This window comes from Pseudogymnoascus verrucosus (genome assembly GCF_001662655.1).
Source record: "Pseudogymnoascus verrucosus strain UAMH 10579 unplaced genomic scaffold scaffold_84, whole genome shotgun sequence".
NCBI classification, from domain to species: domain Eukaryota; kingdom Fungi; phylum Ascomycota; class Leotiomycetes; order Thelebolales; family Thelebolaceae; genus Pseudogymnoascus; species Pseudogymnoascus verrucosus.
This window is the reverse complement of record NW_017263735.1, coordinates 18,031-33,709: the sequence shown is the minus strand read 5'-3', so window position 1 is coordinate 33,709 and position 15,679 is coordinate 18,031. Positions and strand designations below refer to the sequence as shown.

The 15,679-nt window shown below is 46.5% G+C and overlaps 2 protein-coding genes across 2 annotated transcripts; one reads left to right on the top strand and one right to left on the bottom strand.

The window, feature by feature from the left end:
* Positions 1 to 151: 151 nt before the first annotated feature.
* On the bottom strand, positions 152 to 9,772 carry TEL1 (Serine/threonine-protein kinase tel1). Its single transcript, XM_059464165.1, has 8 exons — positions 9,465 to 9,772; positions 9,376 to 9,418; positions 7,898 to 9,319; positions 7,510 to 7,850; positions 2,976 to 7,461; positions 1,469 to 2,918; positions 442 to 1,414; positions 152 to 393 (listed from the first exon to the last, which is right to left on the bottom strand). The coding sequence occupies exons 1-8, from the start codon at positions 9,553 to 9,555 to the stop codon at positions 374 to 376; spliced, it is 8,826 nt and encodes a 2,941-aa protein (XP_059319230.1). The 5' UTR covers positions 9,556 to 9,772; the 3' UTR covers positions 152 to 373.
* Positions 9,773 to 9,837: 65 nt separating this feature from the next.
* On the top strand, positions 9,838 to 15,546 carry VE01_10849 (uncharacterized protein). Its single transcript, XM_059464297.1, has 7 exons — positions 9,838 to 10,227; positions 10,293 to 10,928; positions 10,984 to 11,220; positions 11,274 to 14,744; positions 14,792 to 14,947; positions 14,996 to 15,267; positions 15,342 to 15,546. The coding sequence occupies exons 1-7, from the start codon at positions 10,044 to 10,046 to the stop codon at positions 15,390 to 15,392; spliced, it is 5,007 nt and encodes a 1,668-aa protein (XP_059320280.1). The 5' UTR covers positions 9,838 to 10,043; the 3' UTR covers positions 15,393 to 15,546.
* Positions 15,547 to 15,679: the final 133 nt, after the last annotated feature.

The following is a 15,679-nucleotide window of genomic DNA, read 5'->3' as shown; positions in this document are numbered from 1 at the left end:
CTAGTGGCAACTGGCACTATTTCATAGGGGTCCAGACCACTTCATGCCACAATTCTCGATTTACTCTAGTATCAATCATCGAATACTTGTTGCAAAAAAAAAATCTGTATACATTAATAAAATAAGAGACTAGAGATGGTTTTATTTATGTGGTAAATGATATTATTAAGTGACACTGCATTACTGAATTACAATGGTGCAAATTTAAAATTGATGACAAGTAGTCGATTTCATATTTACACAAACATGAAGTTGATACAAAATCTCTATGATAAACGCAACAGTGGTATATGGCAAAGCTAAAATGCTAGACTCAAGTTTTCTACGTTCCGATTTTGCTTCCCCTTCTTGAGAGATCAATCATCCCCTGCGATTATGCGTATGCAGCCCAACCTTATAAATAATTAGCAATTATCCCCCATAATGAAAGAATGTACTTACCAGCAAAAAGGACTGCTAGATTCCGTTCATCGGTGGCTTGGTTAATTAGATCGTTCACAGTAGCTGTAACACTCAAGGTCTTTGATAATTTCTTCCGGACGACAGTAAGCGCTCTGTCTGCCTCACTGGGTTCATTTACTGCTCCTTTCGACTTTCCGTTATTCGTAGCGGTTGAGCTAGCAGTGCTTATAGGGGGGGCTGCACTCTGAGCATCCTGTAACTTCGCAAGTCGGATAGGCGAGATCGACCATGTATATAGGGGATCGTAGCGAAGAACGTCAAGGATAGTCATGATCGTATCTGCCTCTTTCCGCAAGGCCTCCAGCGTGAACTCGCAACAGCGACGGTAAACTCCCTCCGTTTTCGAAATCCCCATGCCATCCACAATGTCTCGAGTCAACCGAAACGGGACCAGCTCAGGAACCGGAAGGACACGACCCATTTCGAAAGCCACACCCAAGTCGATGTGAACGACTTCGCCGGTCTTCTCATCCAAAAGAATGTTATGGCCATGGCGGTCACCGAGGCCGAGAACATAGCCAAGAATTGAGATGGCAGCCGTAGAGCGTGTGTATGCTAACCTTCTGGCGAACCATTCATCGGGATCCGTGAACTTCTCCAAATGAAAGTACCTCAGAACAGGATGGAACTTCTCTGTGACGGCGAGATACTTCTTCACTCTCACATCGAGTTTTTGCGTCTGGACACTCTGAATTTCGCTGCGGCACTGTTGACTTCTAAGATCCTTTGGATAAAACCTTTCGTGGGCAGGCATGAGGAATTCGTGAAGTGGCATAGTGTTCGGGACAAACTCAATAATGCCTGCTGTAGAGCTGAGCGGTAATACCTTGTACGTTCTAATCCCCAAATTGCGTTGGCGAGTGGCTGAATTCTCTTTTAAGAGTTCGCTGACTTGTGCAAAGACCTGTTCCATGATTGCATCTTGCCGGAGATCGTCAGCACCACCCTTAACCTACGATGTATTAGCAAACACTCCGAGTATAAAATAAGGAGAAAGAAACCCTACCAATTGTCTGTATCTCTTTCCATTACTGGCCAGTAATGTAACAATCTTTGGAGCACTTATGCCGCTTGCGATAGAAAAGCTGGGGTCGACGCTGATCATGGTAGGCAATCGAGAATAATTTTTATCCGTTGCAAGTTCAATTTGTAGAGTTGGTGGAGGAAGCGGGTTCTTTGGCAGCATGGCATTCAACGCGCTGCCCGCTGGTGAATTTCTCAAGCTTATCTTTGAACCACTCTTGACCTTCTCTCGCTCACTGGCAAAATGGCAGTACTGGTGGCTTATTCGATCTATGGCCGACCAAGTACCACCGGATCTGGCGCTCTTGCTCAACTTGAGAGCAACCTCTTTCGTTGCCTTTTGCCTCGATAAGGCTGTTTCATCATTTGCGCTTGGATTGCTATTCGTGCCTGCCCAAATCTGATACATCCCATGGTGAGGATGATCCTTACATATATTCAGAACTAAGTTGAGTAGTTGCACCTGAAATTTATCCTTGGTATCAAGTAGGCGTGATGTAAGTTGATTGGCCAACGATGCAAACTTCATAGTAGCAACATTAGAGAGATACTTTGAAACGGACTCTGATACAACTTCTTCGTCAGAGTGTTCTAGCCATAATGCTGTGAACCGGAGAGCGTCGTTATTGTGGTCATCCCAGGCAGCCAAAGATAATAGGTAGTTCTCCAGGCTACGACGGAGTAGCTGCCCTCTTCCATCATTCAGCCGCTCGTACTCCTCGGTGTCCAATGCAAGCCACTGCTTAGCTTGGTTGTATGCCCTATGGTTTCTCTGCTTCTGGCCCGACGTAGCCTCTTTAGACAACTTGAGAAGAGTCTCAACTTCCATTTCTTTCATTTCTTTCAGCGTCCTCAGACGTTCAAGGTCTTCAATACTGTCGGGATCTTGATACTGTCTGTCACAGAAAACTGCGAATTCGTGATAAACTTGCCCAGCGTCACTGCCGTCCGTCTTACCCTTCAACTCCGCAAGAGCAGGGGACAGATATTTCTCGATGATGCGGTCCGGTTTCTCCAATTTTGCCATGGACACCTGAGATGCGATTTTGGCGAGAATCTTTGATTTTCCGATAGGAATCGTTTGTTCTTTCAAATTTGAGAGCTGCTCGAGTTCCTGCAGCATACCAATTGACGAGGCCATCTCTCCTTGGTCCCACATTGCATTTGCAACTTCAAAATATGCGGCAGCTTCAATGTTTAATCCGAGGTCTCGGCAAGACCCAGTTATACTATTCAAATAAGTTGCTGAGGTGAGTGACTCCTGGAGGGCACCGTGGGATCTGTGAATACTCGATGATAATAATGACGACCGGGCCTCAACAAGACGCGTATCGGAGGCGCTGACATTGATCATCTTCCGTAGTGATGACTGCTGATTTACGCAGCTTAAAAGGGTTTGTCTGCTGGAAATTATTTGGCTTACATCTTCGAACCTATATCTGGTTAGAATTACAGAGAACCAACGTTTGTGGGGTTCCCACAAAGCTTACTTTCCAGTCTTCATCCACCTAGATCGGCTTTCAAACCTTTCGAGCATCTCTTCAAACTGTTCGGAGTTGGATGAGCTTAGCACTTCATCCATTTCTGTAAAAATAGACAGCGCTTGGAGGGATGTATGTATCGACGCAGCATCTCCTTGAACCTGAATCAAACTTGACATGGCAGACTTAATCCCCGTGTCGACAGCAACATGCGCCGATACACGATCAACAGCATTGTTTAATGCTTGAAATGTCTTGTATATCGTAATAGAACCGCCATCGTAGGAATCTGGAATGGGGAGATCCCATTGCTCTAGTTTGCGAGCAGTTCGAAACATATTCTGTATTGCAGGCTCATTCATAACAACAGCCGTTTGTTGAGACTGGAGTAATGAATGCGATAGTCCATCTAAATCCAACATACTGAGGGCACCGACCAAGCTCTGAGCCTCTGAAGTAGATGCCAGCCCTCCTTTCCGCATTTGAGTGTCGTACTCTGCCCCTCGAAACATTAAGGTCTTAAGGCCATCCTTTTCATACTCCATACGAGCTGATATTGTTTCTAAAGTGGCAGTACGTTGCAGCCCGTAAAATATGTCGGGATCGTCAAGGTTCTTGAATATTGAAAATAATATTTCCGAGTCAGGCTGCTTCACTGAGGAGGATCGACGTGACGCCTTGACCAACTCAGACGATGATAATTCCGTGAACAACAACGCCGTTTTGAGCATGCCGCAGTTCACGGCTGCCTGAGATGCTTGGCGATAGTCGATATCAAGCCACTGAGAGCGATCTGCTATTGAAGTTTCTCGAGGGAGAGCTTGTGTTCTCAAGTATAATATTGCATTGATCAGAAGTTTGAGTCGCTCCTTGACGATATCCTTGCCATTGCCAAACCACGAGCGAAGAGCGGTCGACAGAAGACGCTTCGTATTCTGAGATTCGTCTAATTGTTGGGATAATACGATGTGAAGAATGAAAGGGAAACATTTCTCTGCAAACCCAGCGGCATCAACCAGGAGTTGTTGGATTGGATGAATGACAGAATCGGATGGTACAGATTGAACGAGAAAGATAGAGAGGTCCCGTATGCATGCAGGGTCTTCAATATACCCAGGAGAAAATGGATCCTTTGGAGCTGGAGTTTGAAACGCGAGCATATCGGCTGGAGAGACATTATATGGCGACCAAGTCGAGCATTGAATTAGAGATGCCGATAATGGTATTGAGCATGCTGTGTTGTCAGCGTTGTTCGGCTGACTAGTAATGCCGCTGACGATAATTCGAAGAGCAGCCTCGGCCACTCCTGTGACACTTCCATGATCTACGACTGTCAAGTTCTTGACCAGTCCCAAGATTGAACTCCTAGATGACGGCTTGTTGGATGCATCTATTTCAACGGGATCAAGTATCTCGTGTAAATCTGTCTCCTTTAATAATGACAACTCGATATGCCCTGTGGCAGCGAATGCTCTGCCAAACACTCTACCAGCCCAGGTGAGAAACGAACTGCTCGTGGACCCAGTCTTGCAAAGCTCCCACACAGTAGGGGCATATCTTACTGCGCGGTCGTCCTGACCAAGGTGATCTGTCCTGAACGACGCTGGCGCTGCAAACTCGCTGTATAGAAGAGAAAATACAACCTCGCAAGTCGACTTGCTCAAAAGATTTCTACGAGAGCGCTTATCTCTCAGGATGTCCATAAGCAAATCTCCACCCGTAGTGCCCATATCGGTCGAATCGGAGGCACTTAATCCATGGGCAGATTCCACCATGGCTCGAAACGCGTCTTGGTCCCTGCGGTCCAAACCAATAGCCTTGTAATTTTTCAGATATATGCCAAGCCATGAGTGGAACGACTCCGCTTTCGAAAGAGTTTCTCTATATTGGCTTTCTTGTGTAGTGCTGGAAGGGCTCGAACTTAAGAATACCTTCAAAGTCCCAAACATTGACAGTGCGATGGTTATGATAAATGAGGGCACGGTGCTCAAATATTCAGATCCGCGTGTGAAAAGATACTGAGCTATTCCAATAGCATCATCAGCACACTCAACATCTGCTAATAGAGGCCTGAGGTTATGCAATATCATCTCGAGGGGATAACCGCTGACGGCATTCGGACCCGCAAGTCCAATAAGGACACGAAGCCTCCGAAGTACTGAGCATGCGTGGAGAGAGCCAAGTGCCGGATTCATGGTGTCCAGAAGCTTTCTTGCTACGAACGCGACCATGACTGGCGTAAAAATATCAGAGGGCTCGTAGGGAGTTCTCCCACAGACATGATTGATTTCTCTTGTCAAGTATTTGGCCTTGAATGTTGGCTGCTGGCTGGGGGGCAACGTTATACCCGACGAGCTGAACCCCTTTATCTCGGTTAATATGCTGGCTGGTACTTGGAGTGCGCCTTCTTTCATAAAGGATTTCTCAAGGTCTTGTTCATGGTCAATTAATTTGAACAGTAAACTGATGATGTCTGCAAAATGCGTTTTCATGAGATCAAGAAAGACATTTTTTCCAAGCTGCTTTCGTACTCGTGCTTCTCCCGTAATATATTTTCCTGACGTGTCGGAAGGAGGAATGCTTATATCGTGAGCAACGCTGTACGCAATAACCTTCGTAAAAGATTTCGTCAAGATTTGTTCGACTGGCTCCTCGAGCAATTCTGCTAGACTTTTTACTTCGTCGTCTCGGTCTCTCATGACCATGAGTGCCGATATTTCTTCTTGGCTATCCCGGAGAAGATCGTGAAGGGTATTGTACCCGAAGATACTATGCGGCAAACTTTCAAACGGTTCTGTATCAAGCCAGGTAAAAAGGAGCTGGGAGTTAAACAGCTGAAATAAATCTCTGGCACTGCTGAGCCCCAGCGTCTCGGAAACTTCCAATAGACACCTCTTGGCGTATGGGATAGAGGCAGGCACTCTTCCGGACACCTCAAGAATATAGTAGGCGCATATTCGAAGCAGTGTCGGCCAACGTGATGCTAACCTGCTGAGAATATAGAGACGGAAAGCATTTCCCTCACACCAGTCCAAATCCGTAGGCAAGCTGTCCAACAGATCATTGAGTATTCGCAGGTGGTTTTTCAAAACGAATAAGCCAAAAATATCCGGAATATTTTGGGCCAAGTTAAACTTGACAAGAATGGGAGCTTTCTGAAGGATATCAAAAAGACTTGACCTTACGGAAGGCAGAGATTGATCGTCCCCATATGTTGGCTGGATTCTGATAAGTTGAAATAGAAGTTTGGAGAAGCAAATTTGAACATAGGGGGAAGTTCTTCGTTTCGAAATTACAGTGCCGACGAGCCATCCATAAAGCTGTTGCACCATTTCCCCCAAGTCTCCGCTCTCAGAGTTTGCCCATGATGGAAGTAGTCCCTCCATAGTATCGATACAAAGTCTAAGTGTGACTTCGCAACATGAATATTGCGAGGATAAAAGGCCACCCGCGCATTGTACTATTCTCAAAGCATCGTCCGAGGTCAACGACAAATCGCTGTGTAGAATTTCGGAAATAAGCTCGGTACAAGACACAATATCCATTGGTGGTAGGTTGAGAAGGTAATCCATGAAATTTGTTGGGACGTAGAGCGTTTCTGTTTCGCATTCAAAGAAACTGGCAACAAGTATTAGTTTCGTGGAGGTATTGTTGAAAAACGTTGCTGGGCTAAGTTTCATTGCCATTTCCCGACGCTCAATGACGTTCTGGGATCTCTCAGATCTTGTCCAGCTTTGTTGGGTGTCAAAGACATCATCCAGGTCCATATCATCGGTGGCAAAACCATCTTCCTTCTGAAACTTGTAAAGTTTAAATATTTCTGCAAATGATACAATGAAGTTTCCTAGCCGTGGGAGTGTCTTGTATATGTGATAAATCTCTTCGGAGCTAATGGCAGGAAGATACGGCCGGATGGCCTGCAGCATGGCTTCGACAACCACCCTGTTAACACCTACCTGGGAATTTACAGATGTGATGATAGTTTCGAGACGCTCGAGGATGCGCTTGATATCATCAAGCATGGATGATGAACCTGCATTTTCGAGTATTGGTAATATGAGGCATGTGGTAATGCACGCAGACACAGTAGAGTGCATAGAATCCGACGAAATCTCGATCGCTTCTGAAGCCTCTTGCTGTTCCCATCCTTGAGCTAACGCATCTAACTTGGGTAGGAGCAAGTCAGAGACAAGCCGCTTCATGGGATTACCATGCAGCTGGGCATCACTAAACTGTGCACATTGGTAAAGTCGGGATGTCGGTGCGCATCTGGGGCATTCCGTTGAGGTCTTAGGTTCGTCATCTAAAAGTAACAAGAATCGTAAGGTCTTCTCATTTCCTCGGTGACGAAGCCAAGCTTGGCTAATCGCTCCGCCGGGCTGGTTACCATTCGCAAACAATGCGAGCCCAGGAAGATCAAAGATAGTTCTGAGAAGGTTGGAAACATCGACAGGGTATATGTCAATGGACGAACGAGTCGCGAAAGCCTTTTCAGCTGTAATTATTTAGTAAGTCATAGCAGATTTAATAGATCAAACTGTACCTGGATTCCACTTCGAGAACAACCATCGCACAACATTCTGGCTTGGGTTTACACTTCCTCCTGACCCCTCCGTATTTCTCATGTGGACCAAATGGGCCATTAAGGCTAAGCTCGAATCGCAGATTGATGCAGGTGCACTTATTTCAGTCATTGTCAGCATAGATGTGGCCCATTCAACTACGTCGTTGTATTCGACAAGTTTCTTTGCAAGAATAGTATGCAATAAGTAGCACGCTGGTCGACACAGGGCTCGGCTTGTGACCAATCTACTGACTGTGTGCCATAGCTGTTTCCAGCTGAAGCCACCAGTGCTAGATTCTGTAGCGCTTTGGTGGGCACAACTAGGGACCGTCAGAAATGTTACCAGGCCCAAAAGAAACAAGCTTACCTGGATATGCATAATATTGCCCAGCAGCTAATATTAATGTTTCTATCGAGAACCAACGATGCCAATGTAGGAAGAATGTCTGCCAAGATATGCTGAGAGACTTGACTGGGTGGTAGAGCAAAGAATAGAGTCTGAAGGGCCACCAGCTGTACGCCAGAGTCGCCGAGCCTTATTTCGTCGGCGAGAGCATCAAAACGCTCAGTGATACGCCGCCGTTTTCTTGGGTGACTGACACCTTCAGGACTCTCATTATCGTCAGTAGCTACGAGGTTCGATCTTAAGGGTGCCCCATGGAGAAGATTATCTAATATGGCGAGGACTTGAACCACTGCCCATTTCCTTTCGGCACGGGGTGCTTGCTGTCTGAGGCGCAGATATCCACAACTTAACGAGCTGGAAATTCGATTTTCACTTGGATCAATTGAAAAATCCATATCATCCAGCTGAAGCTGGTCTCTTTCAGCACGCTTTTCGTAGTCATTGGCTAAACTGTCTCGCAAGTCTTTCAATATATTCCCCAGGTCATCATCACGTAGGGGATCGGAAACTAGCCTTTCTAGATGCAGTCGAAGCAACAATATCGTTATTGCCATTTCGTCCTTTGCTGTATTAAGCATTTCATCATTTGCTGCTGTCTTAGAAGACCACAAACGGCTGATACAGGGTACGACTGAACAAACCACTGACTCTGCCAGAGAAAGTTCATCGGCACTCGTGACAGAGAGCACAACATTGAGGGCGGCAAATGCAATCTGATGAAAGGAGCTCACGACATTGCCCTGAGAATTTAAAAAGTGTACAATAGCCTTTAAAATGTGCTCGGTTCTCTCAGAAACTGCGGAATTGGGGGCAGAAACGAGAGACAACAGACATTCCATGAGCTCTTCGGAGTTTCGCTTTTTGATAGAGGAAAGATGTGCCTCACCCGACACGGACTTAACTGATGACCTCGATCTTGATGTGTAAACTGAAGATCCGGTCGACAATGGGACAGTAATCGAGTTTCCATGAGGTACGGATGCTGCTCTAGTGCTGCTCTCATATTGCTCAATACCGTCGAGGCAAAATTCAACTGTCGCAAGCCAATCATCCTGATCAAGTAACTCAACATGGGCCTCGTGTCCCAACAGTATGTTCAAGACTTTGAGGTACTGTTGGCTAAAGGCGAGGCAATATTCTCCCGATGCAACAGGGAGAAGCTGGGTAATGTGCTCGATAACTGCTCTAACCGTCCTAGGCTTCAGTTTCTCAGCCCCTGATTTTATGGTAATTCGTAGAGCTTCAGAGCAACTCGAAAGTGTTTTCTCTGCCTTTGTTCGAGCCTTGTCATTCTTGGCTGATAGGTACAATCGCTTCTCTTCAGTGGCAACTTTGAATAGCGCTTCATAGATCGTGTGGTAGGCTCCATCTTTCAGGACTTCCCTATAGCATGTATTAGCCCTTGAAACTATAGGCACCAGAGTTGATGTGTTCCATACAGAGAGGATGTTTGTCGATTGTGCTTAAAAATCGTTATGAGGTCTGGATAGTCAGTATAGTACATAATTAGACACAAAAACCGACGTACCTGTGACACCGTCTGTTCGATTCTTCACACCACCAGCATTCATAGTATGCAGAGCCTCATCGATCCTGATCTCCCCATTGCCTGACACCATCTTTGCAGCGGATCTTTTGTGACTTCAACGGTGATTGTAACATTGTTTGAAAAGTGGACGTTGCTACCCCATCGAGAGAGACTGTTGGCATCAACACTGCCAGGCCTTCATTGAGGTGCTTTATTGGCAAGAATTGATCAAATTGTTCACAGGTAAAGGGTGGAAAGTTTAGGGGACTGAAGGGGACAAGGTCATCAGTCAGCGCATTTGTTTGTGGAGCTTGCTGTATGTTTTGAAGGCTAGTCCGCGAGGCTGTCGCTCCCAAAAGCTTACCCCCGCAAAATCGGCTTGGCGCGATAAACAGTATCAACGTCGCGTACACCGATTTCTGCCAGATTCTCCAACTTGACAGGGTGCCTCTACTCTACCAGCCAACCAACCACCATTTCTGTGGCACCAAATGATTTCATTCGCATCTCAGGGCGGCTGGACTACTTTTATGTGCTTGGGCGCCATATAATCAACTTGCAATCGGAGTATCGCATGCAATGGCGGAGCTTACTGATCTTGAAGGGCTGGAGCTTCTTCACAGGGATCTGGTAGCTCAGGCAGAGCAACGCCTTCCCAACATCGACCGACTGTGGGTTCAATTGGAAACTAGGCTCGACGAATTTCGAAGGCTCCTCGATAAAGCTCCGCGCAATGAACAGAGCAGAAAGAGCTTGGATTCTGGTATGCACAGATATTCCCGCTGCGGTTGCGGTTCAAGCCATGCAGATCTAACTCGGTGCTCATAGGAAGAATCCAGATACAAGACGAAGAATACTCCATCAACGATGACTTTAAGCAAGGGGCGTTGATGCTTGCAGATGCTGTCAACCTGGACGAACTCGACGCTGCGCGAATATTCTTTGCATCGCAGGAGGACGCGGACGTGCTAGGCCGTTCCGTCTTAGAATGCTCTATAATCAGATTTCACCAAACCCGGAAGTACCTTTTGGATTGCTTTCGACTCGTTCTACAATTGTCATCAGCAAATACCGATTCAGATTCCGATTCAAATTCAGACGAGCTTGAAGTCCAAGAGAATATCAAGAGTACTTTTCAGACAGCTGTTGGGCTTGTACTTCAAACGGATAATAAAGCAGAAAATGGGCCTAGCTTTGTCAAGAAGTGCTTGCAGAGCATGGCAGACATCAAGACATGGCTGCAGGATCTTGCCGACAGAGTAAACAGCGCCAATGTTCTATACCAGGGCCAAACGGATGAGTTCTCTGAGACAATTGAGTACCAGAGAGTGAGTCTTATACAACAGCACGAATCTTTGGGCTCTATAGTTCATTGGCTCGTGAAAGCAAGATACTCTTCAGTGGAGAATTTTGAGACTGTTCTTGGTGTGCTTAGGCAAACCGACAGATTTGACAACCTCCTAGGTATGATAGAATATGACCATCTTTTCGTTTGATTAAATCTAACAAATTATGGCAGTTCACTACTTCCCAGCAACGGCTGCTTTCATATCCACTTTTGGATCGCCCGAGGGTTCTGGCTCGCTCCAGCAGGCTCGCAGTCTGAATCGGATGATTCTTGAAAATAAAGATAAGAACAATTGGACGTTACAATATGTTTACGCTGGAGTTTCTGTCCTCTGGTTGGGAGAGTATAGTGGATGGTATCTCGACAATCAAGGCAACTCTCCAGCCGTGGGGGTCAACCTGGATGACGGTAAGCCTGGAAACCCCCTGAATGGCTACCGAATTTGTGCTAATCATGTTCAGAGAAACGGACAAGATCAGAACAATTTGCAGGGTTTCTTAAAGATGGAGCATTCGAGTTCCTTTTGTCTCTTGGTGCCGATGTCAAATCTGGTGACTGGCAGGACCCTGCACGACAGGGCTTGCGGCGCTGGCTGCAAAATAAAGTTCCTCCAATGCTTCAAGACTCAGTGCCGTTTTCAGAGTTTTTTCAGCTGGCATTGAAGGAGCAGTTGGAGGCCTTTATAGACGCATTTATCACTAATATGCCCGACCCTTTGCGCAAGTTGAGGACGGAAGAGCAAGAACAGAGGCAGTTGAGCCTTACCTACGAGCATGACCTTGATCTCGAACGGTTCCTGGTTATTATTTCATATGCCTTTGAACAACGGCCTGATGCCGCTTTGGCGTTTTGGTCGGATCCAGACAGCAACCTCGCTGGCTTCCTGCAGTGGGCATCGTGTAGAGCTTCGACGCCACTGTTGAGCGCGTTTTGTGAAATGCTTCAGGCAATATCTGAAGATGACGAGTGTGCGACTGCTTCGCATAGATTCCTACTCGAAGAAAGTACAACTGCGTCTGGTAAATTACGGCGCAGCCAATCTCTTACGTGGAGCCAAATATTCACTGATCTCACACACTATACCTCAAAACTACGCAACCAGCCTGCCCCCCACCAGTCTACATCGTACCGTGCCGGAAAACCTGGCGCTAATGAGGTTGAGTCCGAACCGGAGGAGACACTTATGCTGGAGAGTTACTTACGCCTGATCACTCGTCTATGCACTGGAAGTGAAGAGGCGAGGACTTTCATTCTTAAGCACCCGTCATTTCACCTGACAGGATTACTTTACGAACTGGCAAGCAGCCGCATAGAATCTCGTCTTCGAGCGTGCGCTTTTACTACCCTACGGTCGCTGCTCAGCCAAAAATCTAAGGAGATCAACGATATCACTTGGATGTCCCTGGATCAGTGGATTTCTGGCGGACACTCAACGATGCCCAAAGTATCACTAACAATGTCAACGTCGGCATCGATCACTAGTGGGATTTTTGAAGAGATTAGTACTGGGTTCGAAGAACCAAGTTCCTTCATTCAGTTCCTTACCGCCCTTCTAACACCCGCGGAACCATCCATGGGATTGAATGACGATCTCCCTTTCCCGGAAAATCTTGGTTCATCGAAACGGATGCCTGGCGTTGATACTTATATCGATTTCGTTGTGGGGCAGATTTTTGTGCGCAAATCCCGAACGGCGGAGATCATTAGCCAGCCTCAACAGAGACTCTTGTCGCTGACGTGCCTTGACTTCATATCGACATGTCTGAGCACTTTCAACGAGGACCTTGTTGTCTTCGCTAATCAATCGAATGTGTCTGTCGACAGTGCTATCAGGGCCTCGGATCTGGATACATACGTTCGCCTCCATCCGTTCTCGAGGACTATGGAATGGATGTTCAATGAGAAAGTTATGGATGCGCTGTTCCAATCTGTCCACGAAGAAATCTCCGCCGTGGGGAATGCCGCCCCATCATCACCCTTGGTGCTGAGCATCCTTGCTGCAATCCATGTGATAACTCTTATAATGGACCTGCAACCAACGTACTTGGATATTATAAGACCGTTAAACAGACAGCAAGCTACGCATACTCGGTCTCCTGTTGCTAATGCTGCCTACGCGTCATTCGACGATGGAGTATTAAGCCATCTTTCTGTCATTGTTGATCTCGGCCTCTATTGCGGCTCTGGGCATTCGGAACTCGCCGTCGCGTCGTTAAAACTGCTTCAAAGATTTTCTACTTCTCCTAAGCTGATATCTCCTCCCGTTTCAAATATTGGTGGACGTCGAGACAGAAACAAAGCAATTGCTGCACTTGAGATGGGGAACGATTCAGAGCGAATTGCCAGGTCTCTCATCAGCGAATTCGAATCTAACATCGACATGGAAGAAGCATCTGAGTCGCCGGCATATAATATCAAGATTCACATACTTGATTTCGTGAACGCTTGCCTTCAAGCTATGCCTAACAGACCCTCGATTGCGCACTTGCTCTTGGGTTTTAGATGCGAATCGGAAAGCCTCGAGGTTCTTCCTGATAGCCCGTTTGCCCGCGATGCATCTCTATTCCATTCTATAATGAAACTGGCCATTCAGTGCCCTGTTCAAACAGAGCAAAATGTTATAGCCCCATGGCTTACGCGCCTCAAGAGCAAGGCGCTACAGGTTATGCGAACCTTGTGGAGATCGCCCATATCCTCACAAGTGGTGATGGTGGAGCTTCGAAGCCACAACTTTTTTACTCACCTATGGACCAGCGAAGTCATCATTGGCCCGCAAACTATATCTGGCCTAGGTTTACCGAACGAGACCTACTTCGGAGTTATCGAGTCGCAAAACGATATCAACGATTATTTGAGCCAAAGGTCCATGCTGTTTCAATACGTCGCATCAGAACTTCGCCGAGTATCTAAAGATGGCTCGACTTCCGTAAGGCAGCAGATATCGAACACGCTTCTTGGGAGAACTACCATCGAAGATGGAACTGAAATCCAAAACTATACGATATTTGACATGTTCGATTTCATGGTGGTGGATCCGGCTGCCGAAACTTTTCCAATTTCCCCCTACTTCAAGGATCTTAATTTCAGCGTCTGCCTCACGGGCAACCCCGGGGAACCGCACGTTTATGATGTTAAGAGGGTTGAGGCACTCTTGGTGCTGAGGCAGAGCGAGATGAAAGTTGCGGGCTATTTACAGAAACCCGAAGACGAGGCCATTTTTGAAGCCGAAGCACTTAACCTGTTGCGGTATCTGGCTTCCCAGAGCAACATAAGTCGCCTGCACGCAACTTGGCTGGAGACATTGGAGGGTTGGACTCAAGTCGTGTTGATGACAGTAACAGTCGGCGATCTCGAGGACACAAACAAGCTGAGGGCAATACTCGAAGCAGTCCTTGTTGTCCAGTCAAAATTGGAGAGGCATAGTAGCGTTAATATTGAAGCGTCACAAAAACTTGCGACCCTTGCAAAATTCCTCCTCTTCAATATCGACTTCACGTCAGAGCCATTCCGGAATGACGACGTAGCCTCTCTAGCAAATGAGAGGTTGAGCCAGCTATTCAGTGTGTCTCTCAAAGCCATCCAATCGCCGATTAGCGACAGCCATTTCCGAGAAACACTTTACACGATATGCTACAAATATCTGGTTGGCATGTCAGATATGCCGCGAGGCCTGACCACAGGCCGCCAATATATTACTCAGACTATCAAGAGTTCGGGTGAATCTCTGGTAGCTATAATCTGTGATGATGCATATGCTGGTGAGAATACTTGCAGAATTTCTGCCCTATTGCTACTTGGGCAAATTGTCGAGTTGGCAAGAAAAGAAGATTCAAGCTACATCAATACCACCTTGTCTCGCATCAATTTTATAGGCCTTCTGGTGGATTCTCTACAAAATATACTGGATGAGATGCAGGATCTTCGGACTGATGGTAAGACGTACCCCCAAAAGCACAAACAACAAAGCTAACCCACGCAGAAATTGACATGTATTTGTCATATGTGAATGCGAAGCTTGCTTTGCTCGTTCAGGTCTCTCAAACTAGGTCAGGAGCCACCGCAGTCCTTGGTGCTGGACTCTTCCAGATAATCAGAGACTCTGGCGTATTCTCTACTGATCCAGATATTGGACTTGGTACGTCATGACTTCCATTGACTAAAGGCTATATCCTAACTTATCTAGACATTGCCGACATTGACGCGATTAAGAAGCATTATGGATTACTCCTTGCATTGATGCGCGTGATCAATTGCTGTGTGGTGAGCCGTGGGCCTCAAAATGAGCAAACTCTGGCACAGGCAAAGAAATTCGTCTCCGAGAATCGACTTTGGATGCTGTCGGTTTTCAAACGGTCTGCTCGTATTGGCGCTGCGGTGAACAATGAGCTCGATGAAGTTGTCGACGAACTATCCGATGCGTATATGCTCCTCATTTCGATGAGCGGCTTTCTTGATGTAAGTGAACTCACCCCGTATATGGAAGCAGCGAGTCTCCGCCATCTTTTTGTACACTGCTGACAGCCGAGAAGGGTCACGACGAAATGAAGCCACTTCATGAATCTTTTAAATCCTTCACATAACACGTTACGAGGAGTCAAATATTTTTTTGGAAATGGATCGCAGGAAGGAATATTGAAGCTTTTCGGTGAAAGGCACATTAGACGGATGTAAAATAAAGAACACTATTTTCAAGCGTGATGCAACACAATTTATATGTAGAGTGTGGAAACAAGCCTGACTCCGAACTCTGGTCTGGCTCCCGGCTAGCACTGTGATTGTAAGACCCCTGGTAGTAACTGAGGCTGAAATGGTGGTGTCGGGGTTAACTTATCGTTATCGCCTGGCTAGCCTTGTCTCCACATTAGAG